This window comes from Diorhabda sublineata, chromosome 3 (genome assembly GCF_026230105.1).
Source record: "Diorhabda sublineata isolate icDioSubl1.1 chromosome 3, icDioSubl1.1, whole genome shotgun sequence".
In the NCBI taxonomy this organism is placed as follows: domain Eukaryota; kingdom Metazoa; phylum Arthropoda; class Insecta; order Coleoptera; family Chrysomelidae; genus Diorhabda; species Diorhabda sublineata.
Genome location: NC_079476.1, coordinates 3,786,951 through 3,809,666, shown reverse-complemented (window position 1 = coordinate 3,809,666; position 22,716 = coordinate 3,786,951). Strand labels below are relative to the sequence as shown.

The following is a 22,716-nucleotide window of genomic DNA, read 5'->3' as shown; positions in this document are numbered from 1 at the left end:
TGAGAAATTCTCAAATTCAAATCGAACTACCTCGATTCCTAGTCGCCCGATTTGAATGATATTCCCAACAAACGTCACTAGCAGAATCTCAGCTAATCGATAAGCTTTTAAAAATTGAAATTGAACGAATATCGATGAGCTTTAAAGCACTTTTTCAGAATCAGCTAATAAATAATTAGAAATTTTCGAATTCAAATCGAACTACCTCGATTCCTAGTCGCCCGATTTGAATGATATTCCCAACAAACGTCACTAGCAGAATCTCAGCTATCCGATAAGCTTTTAAAAATTGAAATTGAACGAATATAGATGAGCTTTAAAGCACTTTTTCTGAATCAGCTAATAAATAATTAGAAATTTTCGAATTCAAATCGAACTACCTCGATTCCTAGTCGCCCGATTTGAATGATATTCCCAACAAACGTCACTAGCAGAATCTCAGCTAATCGATAAGCTTTTAAAAATTGAAATTGAACGAATATCGATGAGCTTTAAAGCACTTTTTCTGAATCAGCTAATAAATAATTAGAAATTTTCGAATTCAAATCGAACTACCTCGATTCCTAGTCGCCCGATTTGAATGATATTCCCAACAAACGTCACTAGCAGAATCTCAGCTATCCGATAAGCTTTTAAAAATTGAAATTGAACGAATATAGATGAGCTTTAAAGCACTTTTTCTGAATCAGCTAATAAATAATTAGAAATTTTCGAATTCAAATCGAACTACCTCGATTCCTAGTCGCCCGATTTGAATGATATTCCCAACAAACGTCACTAGCAGAATCTCAGCTATCCGATAAGCTTTTAAAAATTGAAATTGAACGAATATAGATGAGCTTTAAAGCACTTTTTCTGAATCAGCTAATAAATAATTAGAAATTTTCGAATTCAAATCGAACTACCTCGATTCCTAGTCGCCCGATTTGAATGATATTCCCAACAAACGTCACTAGCAGAATCTCAGCTATCCGATAAGCTTTTAAAAATTGAAATTGAACGAATACCGATGAGCTTCGAAGCACTATTTCTGAATCAGCTAATAAATATTCAGGAATTTTCGAATTCAAATCGAACTACCTCGATTCTTAGTCGCCCGATTTGAATGATATTCCTACCAAACGTCACTAGCAGAAACTCAGCTATCCGATAAGCTTTTAAAAATTGAAATTGAACGAATATAGATGAGCTTTAAAGCACTTTTTCTGAATCAGCTAATAAATAATTAGAAATTTTCGAATTCAAATCGAACTACCTCGATTCCTAGTCGCCCGATTTGAATGATATACCTACCAAACGTTACTAGCAGAAACTCAGCTATCCGATAAGCTTTTAAAAATTGAAATTGAACGAATATAGATGAGCTTTAAAGCACTTTTTCTGAATCAGCTAATAAATAATTAGAAATTTTCGAATTCAAATCGAACTACCTCGATTCCTAGTCGCCCGATTTGAATGATATTCCCAACAAACGTCACTAGCAGAATCTCAGCTATCCGATAAGCTTTTAAAAATTGAAATTGAACGAATATAGATGAGCTTTAAAGCACTTTTTCTGAATCAGCTAATAAATAATTAGAAATTTTCGAATTCAAATCGAACTACCTCGATTCCTAGTCGCCCGATTTGAATGATATTCCCAACAAACGTCACTAGCAGAATCTCAGCTATCCGATAAGCTTTTAAAAATTGAAATTGAACGAATATAGATGAGCTTTAAAGCACTTTTTCTGAATCAGCTAATAAATAATTAGAAATTTTCGAATTCAAATCGAACTACCTCGATTCCTAGTCGCCCGATTTGAATGATATTCCCAACAAACGTCACTAGCAGAATCTCAGCTATCCGATAAGCTTTTAAAAATTGAAATTGAACGAATATAGATGAGCTTTAAAGCACTTTTTCTGAATCAGCTAATAAATAATTAGAAATTTTCGAATTCAAATCGAACTACCTCGATTCCTAGTCGCCCGATTTGAATGATATTCCCAACAAACGTCACTAGCAGAATCTCAGCTATCCGATAAGCTTTTAAAAATTGAAATTGAACGAATATCGATGAGCTTCGAAGCACTATTTCTGAATCAGCTAATAAATATTCAGAAATTTTCGAATTCAAATCGAACTACCTCGATTCTTAGTCGCCCGATTTGAATGATATTCCTACCAAACGTCACTAGCAGAAACTCAGCTATCCGATAAGCTTTTAAAAATTGAAATTGAACGAATATAGATGAGCTTTAAAGCACTTTTTCTGAATCAGCTAATAAATAATTAGAAATTTTCGAATTCAAATCGAACTACCTCGATTCCTAGTCGCCCGATTTGAATGATATACCTACCAAACGTTACTAGCAGAAACTCAGCTATCCGATAAGCTTTTAAAAATTGAAATTGAACGAATATAGATGAGCTTTAAAGCACTTTTTCTGAATCAGCTAATAAATAATTAGAAATTTTCGAATTCAAATCGAACTACCTCGATTCCTAGTCGCCCGATTTGAATGATATACCTACCAAACGTTACTAGCAGAAACTCAGCTATCCGATAAGCTTTTAAAAATTGAAATTGAACGAATATAGATGAGCTTTAAAGCACTTTTTCTGAATCAGCTAATAAATAATTAGAAATTTTCGAATTCAAATCGAACTACCTCGATTCCTAGTCGCCCGATTTGAATGATATTCCCAACAAACGTCACTAGCAGAATCTCAGCTATCCGATAAGCTTTTAAAAATTGAAATTGAACGAATATAGATGAGCTTTAAAGCACTTTTTCTGAATCAGCTAATAAATAATTAGAAATTTTCGAATTCAAATCGAACTACCTCGATTCCTAGTCGCCCGATTTGAATGATATTCCCAACAAACGTCACTAGCAGAATCTCAGCTATCCGATAAGCTTTTAAAAATTGAAATTGAACGAATACAGATGAGCTTTAAAGCACTTTTTCTGAATCAGCTAATAAATAATTAGAAATTTTCGAATTCAAATCCAACTACCTCGATTCCTAGTCGCCCGATTTGAATGATATTCCCAACAAACGTCACTAGCAGAATCTCAGCTATCCGATAAGCTTTTAAAAATTGAAATTGAACGAATATAGATGAGCTTTAAAGCACTTTTTCTGAATCAGCTAATAAATAATTAGAAATTTTCGAATTCAAATCGAACTACCTCGATTCCTAGTCGCCCGATTTGAATGATATTCCCAACAAACGTCACTAGCAGAATCTCAGCTATCCGATAAGCTTTTAAAAATTGAAATTGAACGAATATAGATGAGCTTTAAAGCACTTTTTCTGAATCAGCTAATAAATAATTAGAAATTTTCGAATTCAAATCGAACTACCTCGATTCCTAGTCGCCCGATTTGAATGATATTCCCAACAAACGTCACTAGCAGAATCTCAGCTATCCGATAAGCTTTTAAAAATTGAAATTGAACGAATATAGATGAGCTTTAAAGCACTTTTTCTGAATCAGCTAATAAATAATTAGAAATTTTCGAATTCAAATCGAACTACCTCGATTCCTAGTCGCCCGATTTGAATGATATTCCTACCAAACGTCACTAGCAGAAACTCAGCTATCCTATAAGCTTTTAAAAATTGAAATTGAACGAATATAGATGAGCTTTAAAGCACCATTTCTGAATCAGCTAATAAATATTGAGAAATTCTCAAATTCAAATCGAACTACCTCGATTCCTAGTCGCCCGATTTGAATGATATTCCCAACAAACGTCACTAGCAGAATCTCAGCTATCCGATAAGCTTTTAAAAATTGAAATTGAACGAATATAGATGAGCTTTAAAGCACTTTTTCTGAATCAGCTAATAAATAATTAGAAATTTTCGAATTCAAATCGAACTACCTCGATTCCTAGTCGCCCGATTTGAATGATATACCTACCAAACGTTACTAGCAGAAACTCAGCTATCCGATAAGCTTTTAAAAATTGAAATTGAACGAATATAGATGAGCTTTAAAGCACTTTTTCTGAATCAGCTAATAAATAATTAGAAATTTTCGAATTCAAATCGAACTACCTCGATTCCTAGTCGCCCGATTTGAATGATATTCCCAACAAACGTCACTAGCAGAATCTCAGCTATCCGATAAGCTTTTAAAAATTGAAATTGAACGAATATAGATGAGCTTTAAAGCACTTTTTCTGAATCAGCTAATAAATAATTAGAAATTTTCGAATTCAAATCGAACTACCTCGATTCCTAGTCGCCCGATTTGAATGATATTCCCAACAAACGTCACTAGCAGAATCTCAGCTATCCGATAAGCTTTTAAAAATTGAAATTGAACGAATACAGATGAGCTTTAAAGCACTTTTTCTGAATCAGCTAATAAATAATTAGAAATTTTCGAATTCAAATCCAACTACCTCGATTCCTAGTCGCCCGATTTGAATGATATTCCCAACAAACGTCACTAGCAGAATCTCAGCTATCCGATAAGCTTTTAAAAATTGAAATTGAACGAATATAGATGAGCTTTAAAGCACTTTTTCTGAATCAGCTAATAAATAATTAGAAATTTTCGAATTCAAATCGAACTACCTCGATTCCTAGTCGCCCGATTTGAATGATATTCCCAACAAACGTCACTAGCAGAATCTCAGCTATCCGATAAGCTTTTAAAAATTGAAATTGAACGAATATAGATGAGCTTTAAAGCACTTTTTCTGAATCAGCTAATAAATAATTAGAAATTTTCGAATTCAAATCGAACTACCTCGATTCCTAGTCGCCCGATTTGAATGATATTCCTACCAAACGTCACTAGCAGAAACTCAGCTATCCTATAAGCTTTTAAAAATTGAAATTGAACGAATATAGATGAGCTTTAAAGCACCATTTCTGAATCAGCTAATAAATATTGAGAAATTCTCAAATTCAAATCGAACTACCTCGATTCCTAGTCGCCCGATTTGAATGATATTCCCAACAAACGTCACTAGCAGAATCTCAGCTATCCGATAAGCTTTTAAAAATTGAAATTGAACGAATATCGATGAGCTTTAAAGCACTTTTTCTGAATCAGCTAATAAATAATTAGAAATTTTCGAATTCAAATCGAACTACCTCGATTCCTAGTCGCCCGATTTGAATGATATTCCTACCAAACGTCACTAGCAGTAACTCAGCTATCCTATAAGCTTTTAAAAATTGAAATTGAACGAATATAGATGAGCTTTAAAGCACCATTTCTGAATCAGCTAATAAATATTGAGAAATTCTCAAATTCAAATCGAACTACCTCGATTCCTAGTCGCCCGATTTGAATGATATTCCCAACAAACGTCACTAGCAGAATCTCAGCTATCCGATAAGCTTTTAAAAATTGAAATTGAACGAATATAGATGAGCTTTAAAGCACTTTTTCTGAATCAGCTAATAAATAATTAGAAATTTTCGAATTCAAATCGAACTACCTCGATTCCTAGTCGCCCGATTTGAATGATATTCCTACCAAACGTCACTAGCAGAAACTCAGCTAGCAGATAGGATATCAAAGATTTGGCATGGGATGATCATGAATACCCTATAGATAGACCACACAGTATGGATTCTTATGGATTTTTCTTTTATTTTTCGATTTACGTAACTAAATTATCATTTTAAAAATATTCAACAGTCTGATATAGCATAGCGAATTCTAAAATATGTTTGGATGTGCGTGAACCAAAATTTATTCAAAACATTTTTGCTCGGTCTCGAACTACCATTAAACAAGTTCAATTTGTTGCAGGAACGTAAAACATTTTGAATTTCATACTGCTGGAACGCGATTTTCATATAGCGCATGATCAAGTAGTTACAGACAAAGCAGTTTAGTCGTGGCTTTAATCAGATTAATTTTACATTTTTTGGCATGAATGGTTACTAAATCTTGTTGACATAATTTTACCTAACAATTTTCATTGTTTTCTCTCTGAACATACATATTTTATTAATTTACCTAGTAGCCCATTCTCTCGGATTTCTACTGACATGATAGTGTTATTTTTAAACCGTCATATCACGAACATAATTTCAGATGTTATTGCGATCTATTATTAGATTGAAGAGCGTAAATAAATGTTGACGTTACTCGTTTCAAACCAATCGAATACTAATGAAATATTTAGAATCATTCGATTACGGTAATTTTTCGTTATTCTAACGAAAAGTCAATTGAATAACTGTACAACTACATGGAGTCCCTATTTACAACTTAATATATTATCTACTGATAACAAGGGATAATCAATACATCCAATCTTTTTGTTTCTGCTTATATTTTAAACTATTTCCCTCAATTAAATTGTGTTTTGTTTCAAATTTAATTAATCATCATCTTATTTTATATTTGAAGACTTGTAATGAAAACCGTGCTATGTGCCAACAAATGACAAATTTTTTTAATAATTAAAAGAAATTTCCAGTTTGTGGTCAATCTCTCTTAACATCTGAACAGTTTTACTTCCAGATCCGCCCGTCAGTCACCCACCTCCCATCAGCCTTTTATAGGAGAACTTCAGCATCAAAATTCTGACCTTCAACGAGACCTCGCAAACTTAAAAAAAGAATTGGAATTAACCAACCAAAAATTAGGATCATCTATGCATTCCATTAAAACGTTTTGGAGTCCTGAATTGAAGAAAGAGAGAGCATTAAGGAAAGAGGAATCTGCCAAGTACAGCCTAATCAACGACCAGCTCAAATTACTAAGTAGCGAGAATCAGGTTAGTATTCCAGCAAATTAACTTCGTTAGCTTTAATTGTTGGGGTCTCTAGTCCGCTAACAAAATTAGAGACATTGATCATGTTACAGGAAAACCTTGTTAGTATCGACGGGTTAATTCAAAATGATCTAAACCCAAAGTTTTTATATTTATCTTACAATATTTGATTAGATTGAACATTGAACTTACCTTTCTATAAAACCAACTTTTATTTTTCTGTTATATGAACTAAATGTTTTTGGTGACACTGTCAGTGTACGAAATATATATATACTGGCTCCCTCACTCTCTATTCCTAAACTTTCTAAGTGAAAGTGGTTTCAGAATAACGGAGTGGTAATAGTGGAGACAAACATGTATTATATGCTAAACTTCCGAAAATTTTTTGGGGTATAGAGTTTTGAAGAGAATGAAGAATAAATCTGACTTTCTGTTTGCCATTGCCGTTGACGTTTGCTGTTAAAAAATTTAGTTAAAATGCATAAGATCATTCATAGTTGCCGTTTAAAGTCGCCGTCTGTCATTGGTGACTTTAAAAAAAAAACGAATTTTACCTTTTCCCGTCGGCCGTTTGTAACAACTTTCGTAGTAATAGAAAAGAGCCAATCCCATCCGTTTCCTTGATATTTTCCATAAATACTGGATTATAAACAAAACCACAAAAATATCATGAAAACAAAACGTAGTACACGCGTTAAATGAATAAAAAAATTTTCAAGTTAACGGCAGCAAATTTATGAATAGGGTCAATAGAAGTCGAACGGCAACAGCAAAAGAAATGTCAAATCTATCAATCGGTCTTAACTTACTTATTATAAATTCACTCCTCCATCAAACATCGTTTGAATCAAGATAAGAAAATTGGATTAATTAAAAATTACATATGTACCTGTACCTATACGAAAGTCTGGCTATTAAATAACGAGACTGGTTACGAAAAAGGGTTTTATTATAAAAATTATTCCACATTTGAATCCTCTTCAATGTACTCTCTTCGCCACACACTTTCCATTGATCGAAGCAGTGCTGGAAGTGTTCTTTGGTGAGAGCCTTTAGGAGGTTTGGCGTTTTCTGCTTTACCGCTTCCATCGACTCAAATCGGGTCCCTTTCAAAGCAGATCTTTGTCTAACCTTTCTAATCTTTAAAGGAAATCTGAGCAGACCCGTTGACGCAACAGCTTTTGGTTTTTGGCACCAACTTCGCACAGACTTTTATCATGTGTAATTCCTCGTGTGAAATTTTTCTAACCGTTTCTCTATCGTCGTTTACAGCCTCGGCAATCATCCGGATGCTCATTCCACGATCTGCACGCACAATTTGTTTGATTTTGGTCACCGTTTCCGGAGTTGAGACAGTCACAAGGCGACCTGGGCTCTGATTATTTTCAGTGCTCTCTAGACTTTCACTAAAGCGGTTACACGACTAAAAAACACGCGCACGAGATGGAGAAGTGTCCCCATAGGCATCTTGCAACAATTTATATAAATCGGATTTTTTTTCAATTTAACGAGAAATTTGAGATTGATACTCCTGTTTTTTGTCACACATGGTTTTCGGCACGAGATAAAAACCGCTAGTGCACAAATACTATAATAGTGACGGAAACGTGTTTTGGGACATCCATAGACAAGATATCTAGATACCAAACGAACTACTCGTTTTTTACACAACCGCCCTCTAGACTATCAGTCTCGTTATTCAATAGCTAGACCTCGTATGTTATTAAAAAAACGAACTACATTAAAATAAAATTTCGTTTCCTGTAAAGCCAGATAAAATATCAAACAATTTTTCCGTCATGTATGTATATCATAGTTTATCATTATTAGGTCACATTTTATAACTAGAAATTGATATATTTCGGAGTTGTTGATATACAGTTTTTGGGAATTGTTGTATTCTTTGTACATTACGATAAACATTTTCAGATTTTAAAATGTTTATAAGAAAATATAACGAACCAAATTAGTTATCTTTGTTCGGCGTTATATGGATTTTAAACATTAAAGCAAAGCACGCGTCGTTTATAAATTTCGTAAACAAATAATATAACCTCGAAAATCAGCAAATGAAATAACAAATTCCGATCGCACATCTGTTAGTCAATTAGTAAAATTTCTAGAAATAGAAATAGACATTCACCACATATAGCTCGGACATAACAAACATGATATAAACTATTTAAAATAAAATAGAGAGAAAAGTTTGCTAGCAATAGTTAGTGTAAGAAGTAATGAAGTTTCCATTCTACTTTTTCTGTTTGATGGTTAAAATGAAAATAAAAGTTATGAGGAGATGAATGATTAAAAAATTTGACTGTAAACAAATGAATAATAAAGTTAAGAAATCCAAAACAACCCTTTTCACAGCGGCGCATCATCATCAATTACTTAATTTATTATTATGAACTCTAACCTCATAAACGTTATCGTTACTATAAATTGTCTGTGTTTGATATTTCTGTCAATTTTATAGATTCAACTTCAACCCCAGTATCGTCTTCAATTATTTATTATTTAATTATTATTAATGTGACTAGAATGAACCATAAATATATTTATCTAATTTTATAATTCCTATTGTATAAAACAAGAACTTATATATAAAGAAGCTCGTAAAACGAATACTGGGTTCAATCAATTTGATATTAGTCTATACGCCAGTAAGATTAGTGTAACCACTTGTAACTGTAAAACTTGTAAATTATTGAATCATCAGTTTGTTGAATAAATTGTTTTTAAAAAGCTGGTGAATTGAGTTATTTAATTATAACAGAAGTTAACACGTTTAGACCTAAAAATCTCTGCATAAATACTCTATAAAGCTGTGTCTACACTATGTCGATCGACTTTCGGCTCGTCCACATTGGCCAGTACATTTGAACGTGTCATAGTTTAGTCGATCCACATAATATTGACACAATTTAAGGCTTTTATATGTATATTCTGCACCTGAACCGGTCTCCTTCGAATCTATTTCTTTCTTCTTTTCTCTAGCCAATTTTCAATCTTCTTTTCTACTTCTTAGATTTCAATGCCGAACGGCACTGGTATTTCCATAAGTCTTCATGACTTATTTTATAGTTTGGATGACTGACGTCCCATCGGTATGGGACTTGCATCGAGAGCACAGACACATTTAGAAAACATTTCGTGCATCGTTCGACGAGCGCACAAGAAAATCTTATCTGCCGAAGTGAGTCCTAGAGATGGACAAACGTACGAACTTTTGAATAATTATTATCATTAAAACAAAACGAAAAATCATCAGCAACATCTAAGATTTTCCAAAATTACCGAATGTTCTATATTAAATGAAATATTGAGGGAATTATTTTTTCTAAGAATGAGTGCATTTTTGGTATAAGGTTCAAAATAATTAAAAAATTGCGTATTCTGAATTTTCCTCAAAAAAGCTTTTTAATTTAAGAATGGTTAGGTTAAGTCAGGTTAGGTTAGGTTAGGTTAGGTTAGGTTAGGATATTATGACTATAATCGCATTGATGAGAAAGTATTAACTCTTTGTTATATTGTTGTTAACTCTTTTGCTAAAGGGCAATCATGAAAATAACTGCTACTGTTGTGTTACAAAGAGGAATTCAATACAAAATATAAGGTAAGTATTATGTATGTCGATGTTTCATTTCCTTCTACATCTACATACAAGATCTGCCGCATCCAATTTGTCCCATCAACCCAAGTCAGAAAAAAATTAGATGTCAATTAATGTAATGTTTAAGTTAAATTTATTTTTGGCGAGTCGGAAGATTCGTTTCTTCCAGAAAATATTTTACATTTAATTAAACAAATTGAACTGATTTCATAAGAAAATAACACTTATCCATATCTATACCAGATATTCTTGGATCTCGCTCACAACAGAGGAATTTGTTAACATCATATCTTATAGGAAAGTTCCGGGACATTTTGAAGCAATGTAGAGAGCTATTAATGAATGTAAATGTTAAAGAAACTGATAAAGTAGGAGGAGTATCATTGGAAAGCGTGTGGCAACCTCAAAGTCATTGGTTTCCAAAGTAGACCTTCCAAATACTCTTATTTCCTTTAGAGCTTTATCGAAACGAGTGTATTCCGGGAAAATGAACATCAAACATAAATTTTTAATAGATCCAAATAAACATTATTCTACCCAGTTTACACAGTAAACAGGGACAGATGTTCAGTTTGAAAGTCTTTTATATGCCAATGAAAAAGCTGCAGGAAGTCGTTCAAAAAGTTGATGAAGAGGATTCATCTCCTGCACTCAGGATTTTGGGAGGAAAATCTGATGAAAGAAGTTCACCCAAAACACTATGAAAATAAGGACAAAAGACTTCCAGAAATCCACTGGAATTGGAAACATAATAATCGATTATTATCGATTGGATGATCGGTGTTCGTTACAATTGTATTATGAATGGACCCAGTACGATTTTAAGAGGTTTTTTCTACTTTTTGAGAGACTTTGATGTGGTTACACATTGTTGGAATAATTGAAAAATCAAAATGATTAAACCATTTTCATTGGCCCATTTTATCATAAATGATAATATAATCATTTTCCTATCTTTCTCATTTTTGGGCTATATAACCATGTCGTGGCTATACAAGTTAACTATTTACATTCATGTCACAAATAATTGCTACAGCTATGATGTATAATAAATAAGGTTTCCTTTAACCTTTGAGAATATCATTTGTCTAGTAATACATACTAGGTGTTTCAAAACAAAGTTCACCTTTGTATTGCGTTTTGAGTGCGTGAGGTATGTCAATTCATAGCCTGGTTCTTGGGAATTTAGTCGCTATTGAGCGGACCGTGCGTAGTGCGTGCGTGGGTTTTACAAAAACGGTAATTCAGCGACTGTAGAGCGTAGAGAATTCTACAAACCTCGCAATGTTCGTCACTCGAATGATCCGCCAGGCGCTCGACTATTGGAATATTGGTTGAAAAGTTTGAAGAGATGTATCAACACTGACAAACAAAATCAGCGTTCAAGGTCTTCCACAACAGTTAAAAATATAGACAATGGTACTTGGTATGTTAGGAATGCGACTGATTTGTCTTTTCCTAAGCGTGCTGTTGCTTTAAACGTGCATAGATCATCATGAAGCTCAGTTTCGTTTTAATGGGCACGTCAACAAGCAAAATTACAGTCATAGTAAATTCATAGCGTAATGTACAGATGATATACCTACGACTTCTTCATGCCTAAATTGCAAAAATTTTATTGTTACAACTAAAGAATACGTCTCATAGATCTCTGCCACGAGCTCGTGAATTTTTCCTATCGAATTGAACTCCGAGCGAGATGACATAAGTTGCTCTACACGCTGTTCCGATTTAACACCTATGGACTCTTTCTTGTGGGGTTATGTCAAATCTAAAGTTTACGCTAACAAACCGACTTTCATGGCACAATTAGAAGAAAATATCCGTCACGAAATGGTCGCCATTTCGGAGAATAACTGATGAATTCTGTGTGTGCAACTGTTAAATTTGTTTTTTTAAATGTGAACTTTCTTTAAAGACGCCTTGTACTAAAACAGAGTATTAGCGACACGAAGAATCATTATTTATCAACTTGATTCTTGTATAAACCCAAAATTTTCAGAATATTTTCTCAAATATCAATTCTCTTTGAAATTAGGAACCCGTATCATTAAGATAATATACCAGTATCGTTTTTATAGCCTTTTATAACTCACAAAGTGCGGTAATTTAAACAATATAATCGTTTACAAAGATCAAAACCAGCTGAATTAATTTTGTCTATAAGAGTCGTTAATTTAAAAATAAACAAGACATTACACCCGACTCAAATAAACAGTATACAGGATCGTATTAATCCAAATTACATCAAATATACAAAGATTTGATTCGTATGGTAACAATGCTGAATAATTGCCACATATGAATTCATTTGTGACAACCTCCGGAAATTTGATGTTAAATAGATAATAGTCAGACTCGGACTAAGCCCACCTACTCCCAATTTATTTCATTTATATTGTCTGGGTTACTGATTATTACTCAAAAATATTTCCTATTGAGTTGCATTATTTTTTCAACATTCGTCACTTTATTTATCTACTTAATGGTTATATGATATATTTAGTTTTACGTTGGTTCTTGGGTATTTTGCAGTTTTGCTACGAGCCATCGTATTTTGACAAAAATGAAATTATTGAAAAGCAGCAGCTATTGAGTTTTGATTACTTTTATATTTGTTAAAATCCATTCTTATTTTTAGAAATCATTGCACAAATATTCAATTCCTCTACGAGGATGATCCCCAAAGTACCAGGCCTGGCCTAGAGATGGCGGAGTTGCTTAAAAAATATCAATGTATTAGAAAGTACAGAATCTATACAGCATACGATTCAAGTTTGAAGACGCCATGTTGCTTAGCATTTGTTTGGCAGTCATCAATAGTGAATGTTTTCAATGAATTTGTAACTATGGAAAAAATTTGTCAACGTTATGTATGTCGTCGTCGTCGTCGTCGATGATGTCGTACAGATGTCGAAGAAATCCACAAAGCGATACTGGATGATCGTCGACTGAAAGTTCGCAAGCTAGCAGACGTAGTAGGCATTTCAAAGGAGGCATAATAACTAAACATTTGGAAAGTTGTGCGCAAGATGGGTGCCGCGTTTGCCCACAATGGAACAAAAATAGCTTCGAATGTTTGACAATGGTTTACAGAAATAAAGCCGAATTTTTGCGCCGTTTCATAACCATGGATGAAACGTGGGTCCACCACTTCGCACCCGAAACAGAAGAACAATAAAAACAATGAACTGAAAGAGACAACCCGCTCCAAAGAAGGAGAAAACCGTTCCACCTCCTGGCAAGGTCATGGCGTCGTTTTTTGCGATGCTTGTGGGATAATTTCCATTGATTATCTTGCAAAAGGAAAAACTATCAACAGCAAGTATTATGCTAACTTATTGCAACGTTGAGCGAATAAATCAACCAAAAATGGCCACATTTGGCTAAGAAAAAAGTGTTGTTCTATCAAATCAATGCACCATGCATCCGTTATTGCAATGTCCAAAATTAATGAATTTGAATTCCTACCTTTTGCATACTATTCGCCAGATTGAGCACCCTCGGAAGATTTTCTTGATTTTCTGTTCCCAGACTTGAAAAAATTGCTGATTGGTCAAAGATTCTTCAACAATGAAGAGGTTATGTCCGCAGTTAAGGCCTATTTTGAGAAGCTTGACGATTCTTATTATAAAAAGGGTATGGAATAATATATAAATTCTTAGAAAAACTAATTTTTGTGTTTTCTTTGTTGGGCCAGGTACTTCTGGGTCCATACTTGTTGCTTTTTGATTTACTACGATAACCAAATATCAAAGCCGCATATTTTATTAAAAAACATTTTTTGTATAATATGAATTTGTAGAAATATGACAAAGAGCAAGGTTTTATTGTCACAGTCCATAATTGTGTCCGTCTAATTTTCTACTAATGTATTGAGTAGAGTAACTAGCCTACCAGATTCTTTTAAATTAGGTTCGATTTCATGATTTAAATTTTATATATAAAAAGAGATAATATGGTAGGAAGTACAAAATGGTTCACTTGGAATGGCTTTAGAAACAGAATGGATAGGATCCAATTATGAATATAATTTGAATTGAATAGCGAGTCAACCAATCTTTGACTTCACTGGAACTTTTAGCGTGTTTATTCGATCATAGTATGAAAGAAAGAGACTAAAAATTTGGTTCTAATGGAGAACATATTCCTAGAAATGGTATATCATGATAAAAATGGATTAATTGTACTCCTATATGTAGAAGATATAATCATCTAGAATCTTGTGAGTGCTGAGAAAAACTTCCCAATAAAGGTTCAGAGGAGAAAACAATGATTATAGTAAAACTATAAGCAGGAATGTTGTTGATGCCAAACCACCGGTTTATCTAAACAAAAAGGAAACCTAGAATTTGCAGTGGACAAGTTGCTGGAAATAAAAACATCTTTAATGGAAAATGTAAATAAGTCTGAGGATCTTCTTAACATAATATATGTTTGTGATAAAACCCTTTATAAGGTCTTCTGTTACAAATGTAGCAATTAAACTAACAAAACTGCTCAATCGTCAACGTTGAACGTTGCCGGTTAGAAGCATAGTCATAATGGAACTAAATCGCTTATTTGCTCGAGCGAAAGATTAAAATGGCTCTAAGCGATTTAAGAGGGAGCAATGGATTAATTTGTTCGAAGCAGCTTGTTGCTCCTTGTTTGCGAATACATTTATTTATGAAAATAATTTTCAAGTGTTTGATATGATTCGAATAGTTTATTTTCAACGGCTTCCTTACCAAATTGAAAGGTTTTTCCTTTTTGGTTTCAATGTATAAAAGATGAAGTTCATTGGAAATTTCTGTAATTCGGACAATATTAAAATTCGTGCATGGATATTACAGTTAGTACATTTATTGTCCAAATCAACAGTTTAAATTTTTGGTTGAAACTTCCCGCTAAAACTCTCATTACTAATATAACTAATATAAAGTGTTTTTTAAAACTAGTATAAAATATAAAAGTAATGCTTAATCCGGTACTACCATGCATCCAACATTGTAAGAATATTCGTACGGCTGAACATTGGACGAAGTCTTGAACCTTACCTAAATTTACCCAAAGAAATGAAAACTGTGCAGAAAAGTTAAAAACAGCATACAGCAGATAGAAATAAACTGGCAAAAGGACCAGAAGTACGTGAAGATGTACCAAAAGTGATGGTTGTAACTCAGTTTCAACGTTAGGTACTCCTTTTACGTGGGTTAAGAAAAAACCGGCTTCCCATGGCCAACGTTCCAATGCCAACATTGAATGACGCTACGACTACACGTTACATTCAGCATCCAACGTTGGAAGCATTGGATCCATCGTGTGGTACTGGCTTTATATTTCATTGAAACCTGGAAAACTTTTTATTCGCGTGCCTATAGCAGTGGAGGAACGAAAAAAGTGGCTACAATTTGCTCGGGAGATACTTTAATCTAAGTATGAATTGTCCATTGTTCCATTGAAAGAGGCGGATGGCACATGACAAGCCGAGAGATTATTACGAAAAAGGCGTGATATGGCAGAAGAATTAGGTAGTATTGCGCAAATAATCCATGAACTGCTCGGTTACAGCAACATTTTAGCCATAGCCAGATGAGTGCCAAGACTTCTGAATTTTGAGCAAAATTCACACACTGAGAAGTTTGCACGCGACTCCTGTAGCGTTATGAAGAGGTAGCAGATAATTTATTGCACCGGATATTCATTACAGCCGCGACTTGGAAGACCGGAGAGAAAACAAGTTTATTGGGTGGAGGAAGAAAGACAAAGACGCATCAGTTACAACTAAGGTTAGGTTGTCAGCGAGGAAGGTGTTGTGTACCGTGTTTCGGGAGATGAGAGAAGTAATTGCGGTTGATTTTCTTACTGGACAACGAACGATGAAGATGCAGTATTCTAGTAATCTCCTAAAAAATTCGGTTAAACGTTTTCACAGATACCAACGACGCGATATTTGAATCAGTAGGTGCGATTTTGCTGCAAGACAACAAATTTGGTTGGGAACATTGGAAAACTCTCCCTATAGTCCCTATTTGTCTCACAGCGACTGTTTTTCATTATGTCTATTGAAAGAGGCGGATAACACATGACAAGCCGAGGGATTATTACGAAAAAGGCATACGAAAACTTCCGGAGACATGGCAAGAGTGTGAAGCTATGGGAGCGATTGAAATTTGGAAAAAAACCCATCAAAGAGTTTTCCAGTGCCGAAATCCCTAAAATTTTCCGAATTTTATCCTTCGTTTTTAGTATACTCCGCTCAAACTGTTTTGTGGAAAGAGTTTTTTCACAGATGGTGTTTAAATGGACTTAAGTGAGTTTTTAATTACGATTTTAGCTGTATTGATTTTCATAAATATGTTTAAACCAATAAAAATATGTTAAAACTAACTTGCTACTCGGAGAAAAATAAAAAACAAATAAAGAATGTCACTCTGCAATATTGTTTTTTATTTTTCCTGGATAAAAAACCAAATTCCTGTATTTTTGCCTATTTAATCATTTGACCCTTATAGGCTGAAGAAAATCTGGCAACTCTAGTGAAGGATGCTATTTAGAAACAATTTTCAGCTTTGTAACATTCCGGTTTATATTTGAACCACCCCCATACTTAGTAAAATAATATTTGAATGTATCCAGAATTTTCCTTTTATTTCGTTCTTTTCGATATATAAATCACGTTTATTTCCACTCAAAAATAACTGGGATTTTACTTGAATTGAATAATGTATTTCAATGAAAAAACTAAATACGACCAAGTAAATTTGCTACCGTTTTTATTATATGATATAATAAAAATAGTTCTTGCCCCTATCGTCTTTATTTAATGTCAAATGTCACCTTCTTACATGTGACTTGCATTAAACTTGGATCGATATTGTGTTTATAGCTTATCTGTACGATAAAGAATATTTCTCTTCTGTGTAACTTACTTCCACTTTTATAGTCGAATGTACAAGAAACGGCAGTAATATAAAAATATCAACTAGTTTTCCAGATGTTACAGGAATTTTATGTTTTTCTTCGAAAAAGCAGCTATTTTGCATCAACCATGTTGGTTATTAGCGATGGATTTGGTAATATAATCAAAATTTGTCAATTGAAGACGTATCTAACAGATACTTACAGATATTATCCACGACGCAAATACGCTCGGCACTCATACCAAATTAAGAAATGAAAAATAATGTTAACTCCCCGTATAAAATTCGGTAGACGTCAGTCCACGCGGACTTATCATCTCCTCTGTTTACCAATGAAAACATCGAATCGAACATAAATACATTTCTATTGGCCGAAGCTGTATGTACACAATATACATTTTTTGTAGGCTTGATGATTGAATCTTGACCAAAGCTTGTAGTATAGTATATATTTCTGCTGAATGTACAGAGCTTATGTGAAGTAATTTATATTTCAAGGAAGGTTTATGAGAAGTGATAACAGCATCCCATTGGGGGTTTTGAATGCACCAGAGTATATTTTATGAAAGTTAGAACACATGGAGAGTTTCGAGGGAAAGTTCTGATATAATATAGATGCTGAGGTTTCTGCCTTGTTAAAGATATTCAAACTTTTGTCAATGCTCGGAGTTTTAATCAGCCATGAGGAAGGTATATCAATATTCAATTGTAGAATGGGAGAAAACTGCATATCTAATTTTCTGATATGCTTAGAAACTCTATGATAAAAGGAATCGTCGACTCTTTTCCTGAATTCGAACGTGGATTGATATCTGTTTGCAACTTGCTATTGTAGTTATAGTACTGGCACATGACAATGTTAGGTATTGTCTTCTATTAACTACTAACGGCTCTCCTAGTTCTACTTGTAAACTTTCGATGGGAGCTCCAATAATTATACATAATCCATGATTAGCTTTGCAATCTAAATATTTTAGTGTCTGTTTTTCAACAGAGGCAAAGTTGATAATCGATCCTAAATCTTATGACATGCCTGTGGATTGAGAGTAAAGTAAACAGATCCCCAGTCTCTGTTTGAGATAACTCAGCTATTTGTTGGAGATAAAATTTGAGTTTAAGATTTAATAGCGAAGGTTATTTATTGTCTTATTCAGTTCAGATTTGGGTTTTGAATCAATAGTTCTGGATAGAATTTTTCAACGACAACCCTTGCCAGTAATACGATATAATAGTTCACGAGGACAGCCAGTACACATAATTTGTTATGGTGAACAATTTATCCCAGTAATTTAATGTTTTATGAAATGGTTACCACCATAGGATCTTACCCCGTGGATTAACTTTTGACGATTCTCGTCCCCATCAAATCAACTAAGACCAATTTTTAATTCCTGATATTGATGCGCGTATACCGTTTTTGATTTATGTTGATGTTAATATTTATTTGGTCAAAAATTTTATAACAACTCTAAACTCGCTTTGAGACATTTGTCAAAATAACTTGAGTGTTGTCGTTTGAGCCCTACTGTAACAAAATGGATGTAAGCAACAAGTTGAAGCGTTTTGTAAAGCTTGTTGAGACTTGTCATTAAATCGTGCATAAAATTTTTTGTGAACACACTCTATTATATGAGACCAAGAACTCGTGGACCGTACTACGTATGTCTTTGCAAAATAGCTACTTAATAACATGGTACTTGATCAGTACCATCGTTAATTTTGGAATCGCATTAAAAATATTAAAAATCGTTATAAGTAATGACAGAAAAATAATAATCTTACAAAACTTGCGTTAGATTCCGTCTTCAAGTCGCTATTTTGTTTTCTAATATATTTACCTAGCTGAAACTTGTACAAAAACTATGTACTAGATATAGAAAATAAACAGCTCAAAACTCTCTCACACATTTTCAATTCAAAGTATACAGTCGGAAAAACTTTTTTCCGTGAACTAAACGTTTTTTGGATATTTCGAGCATCTTTTTGGTGAACAAATATTGATTACATGCCAAGTTTAGTGATTTGTACAGCGAAAAATTCGAAATATTTGTCAACCATTAAAATGATGGAAGAAAATAGAAACAGGACCAGTTGTAACCGTAAGCCTTTGGGTCTTTGTGGTTTTCAGTGTGGTCATACTAAAATCAAGTTAAAAGATATTAATATTTATATAAATCTTCGCTACAAGAACTGTGCTCCATACTTTCCTGAAGATAAAAGTTATTTACCTATGCCCCTTATGTCAAGTCACCCTTACAAACAGATAAAAAGTTTTAAAAACATGGAAAATGATAATCAGATATTAGAGGTATGGTAAGAAAGAGCTAGAAATTGAATGAAACTGAAAAGAAACGTTTTATACGTTATTATACATTAAATTAATCATGCTTTCTTTTATTGTCCCTCATTAAACTCACTTTATCTCCTGAAGCATGGAAAAATATTTTGAAAAAATAGTCCTTCGACTCCCTACGAAATTACAGTTATTTTTAACTGTTAATTAATCCTGCTACCGTAGAGTAAACAGGTTACGTCCACTTCATGAGCAAACAACTTAGGGCACTTTAAATCATACTCACATACAATAAGGAGAAACCTTCTCCGCAGAGATTCTGAAAAAAAGGCAATATAAACACCACGTAGGGGTAGAAATAGGGCGAAGTGCCGTTGAACTTTACGAATATTGATCGTGACGTCGTTCTATGAGGGCTGTCCCACTTTTCAATCCTTGTGAATAGATGTGGAAAAATATTCAATGGCAAAAGTAGATGTATCTCATTACCAACTATAATTCTATAAGACGTTTCAGTGAAGCGATAATTTATTTCTCTTTTAGTCTCGATGAAAGTACTGAATTAAAAGTAAATATGTGGAGGAGTAGTAAAAGATAACTTCGAAAGATTCTAAAAGATACCATGTTTAGAGGAAAATAACGAAAAATGAGCTGAGCTAAACTTGATCTATTGTGAATGAGCTAAGAAATAACGCAACAACAACTTTTTGTGATTGTTCTAAAGCTTCCGATTGTGTTAATCGTTATTAATCGGTGTTGTTGTTCAGGGGAACACCTCTTGCATGGTTTGAGTCATACCTTACCAACAGAAGTCAGTTTGTAAGAGTTAATGTCTTCTTGCAAGTCGATAGAATGTAGAGTGTCCCAAGGCTCAGTACTAGGCCCTATTTGTTTCTTCTGTTGTTAAACGACATCTGTTTCTTTCTTTTGGAAAAACCCTGATCTCACGGCACTTCATAGGACCTTATCTAGTGACCTAATCACCCTTAAATGATGGTGCTATTCTAATCTTCTCTGTCTCAACGTTTTATTCTATAAAAATACATTGCAGCCTCTTTTATTACATAACACCACCATTGACGTCATTGAATATGTTAAATGGTTAGTTGTGGATAATTCCTTGAAATGGGAGTTAAATATTGCCGCCTTATCTAAAAAATTAAGCTCCTCCTATTATGCGCTGAGTTCACTTTCAAAAGATCTGAACTTATCCATCTCCTTAACAGTCTATTATGCCCTAATTGAGTCGCATCTCTGATATGGCTTTCCCTTCTGGGGTACGTGCGATGGGGTGCGACTCAATTTGATCGAATCTTCAAACTAAAAAAGAAAGCTGTTAGATATTTACTTGGGACCTCTTTAAAAGATTAAAAATTCTAAAATCCTTACATCGATTCGATCGCTACCCTGCTTTTAATTTAATCTATGTCGAAAGTCATAGAAAACCATGACAACATATTCTGAATACGTTCACCATTAAAAACGTCAAACGTTGTGATGGCAATGTCAGATTTGTCACATTCACAAAGCCAATGTTGCCATTTTTCAAAATTTAAGTAGCAGCCCCCGTATTGTATATCGATAATATATAATTTTCCCATTTATTAATTAGTACGAATGTCTGGTTATTTTCGGAAATGATAATTGGTGAGATATTTATTATTAAACCAGAACTACATACTACTACTATGTATCAAATATGTTCTGTTAATTTGAAATTAACTTGGAAAATATTTATTTTTTATTAGACAACAAAAAACACGATTATTTTCGTAATTCAATGTTCAAGGGTGTTTCAAGGGTAATTGTCACGACCACCGTGCTCTTTAAAAATGGGTATGTTATCAAAATTTTATAGATCCAACCAAAAAAGCGTTACATTTATATCACCTCTTTTATTTTTGTATTTTATTAACATCGTTGCAATGCGTGTGGATAGGAATGAACAATATATTTGGTTAGGGTTTCTTGACATATAAAAATACCCGAAATAAAATATGTAGATATATTCCCATATCTTGATTTATAGCATGAATGTATTCCGTATATATGTACATATATATTTTAAATTGTACCGTTTTCAACTGATTGTACTACAAACGAAACTGCCCATCTGTTTTTTATGCTTTTCCAGCTTTGTATTGACCCAGATTAGAGCTTTAAATTATTTGTGACTATTGTTTCGATTGTAGACACTTTCGTAGATTATTGTCGATTCGTTCGATGTGAAAAAAACTAGGAAGAGTCAGTTTTCAGCGCCAAGTTATTTTACTGTAAGGAAATATTTCACTTTTTAATATGTGATTTAGTCCAGCGAGTTTCCTATATTTTCAAAAGGTCCGCAAAATACACGTTTGTTTCTGTTATTCTTTTTTCGTTTGTCTAAAATCGCCTTCGACTTACAGTCTTATCATACTAGGAGTTTACGAGCGGCAGCGGGGCGGAGCGAGCGCACAACGAATGTGTCGCGAAGTTCGCGGACGCGTGGAAAGCACACACATTAATAGAATGGACAAAAAATGGCAAGTACCAGGAATTAGGAAAAAAATCAGTATAAATCGTATCTTCCGCGTTACTATTTTCGTAATAAATACTTAGTCAAGAATTAATTGGCTGCAATGAATAGTTTGGAGCTTAGCTGTTAGACTTATGCTTGTAATTTATCAAAATTTCCATGATCTCCCTTTTGGCATTAATTTTATTGTTAAATCATCAACCAGAAACAACGTAAAGTTGTATTTGGAATCACTTTCAACACTTTTTCTACCTTTATTCATCCTCTTGTCCATAATTGACATTAACTTTGTAATCAGTTTAACCTCTTTCCATTCCTTTTTTTCTAAGTTACGTTTACTAAATTCTTTGGTTTTTTGGATTCATATTACGTAACGATTTGGATTTGGAATGGGGCATCCAAGCTCCGCGTGCGCGGCGTGAACGTTGGGCTCCCGCTCGCAATTCGCTAGTATATAAGGCCCTAAGCATTTCTTTAAGTTTGGGAACACAAAGTAATCGGAGGGAGCCTGAATAATGAAATTAAAGCAAAGCAGTATGACCAGACAGAAAAAAACAATAAGGAAAATTGGGTGTTGATTAAAATCTGATTAAGTGCCTAATATTACGAAATTTTCTTCTGTGCAAGTTTTTGAGAAATTGG

At 33.6% G+C, this 22,716-nt stretch overlaps 1 protein-coding gene across 1 annotated transcript in view; it reads left to right on the top strand.

Moving 5' to 3' along the window:
* LOC130441496 (myosin-10) overlaps positions 1-22,716 on the top strand; it is a 135,918-nt gene that overhangs the window by 20,814 nt on the left and 92,388 nt on the right. Inside the window, exon 3 of the mRNA XM_056775210.1 lies at positions 6,493-6,748. Coding sequence (XP_056631188.1) covers positions 6,493-6,748 — 256 coding nt within the window. The remainder of the gene's footprint in view (positions 1-6,492; positions 6,749-22,716) is intronic.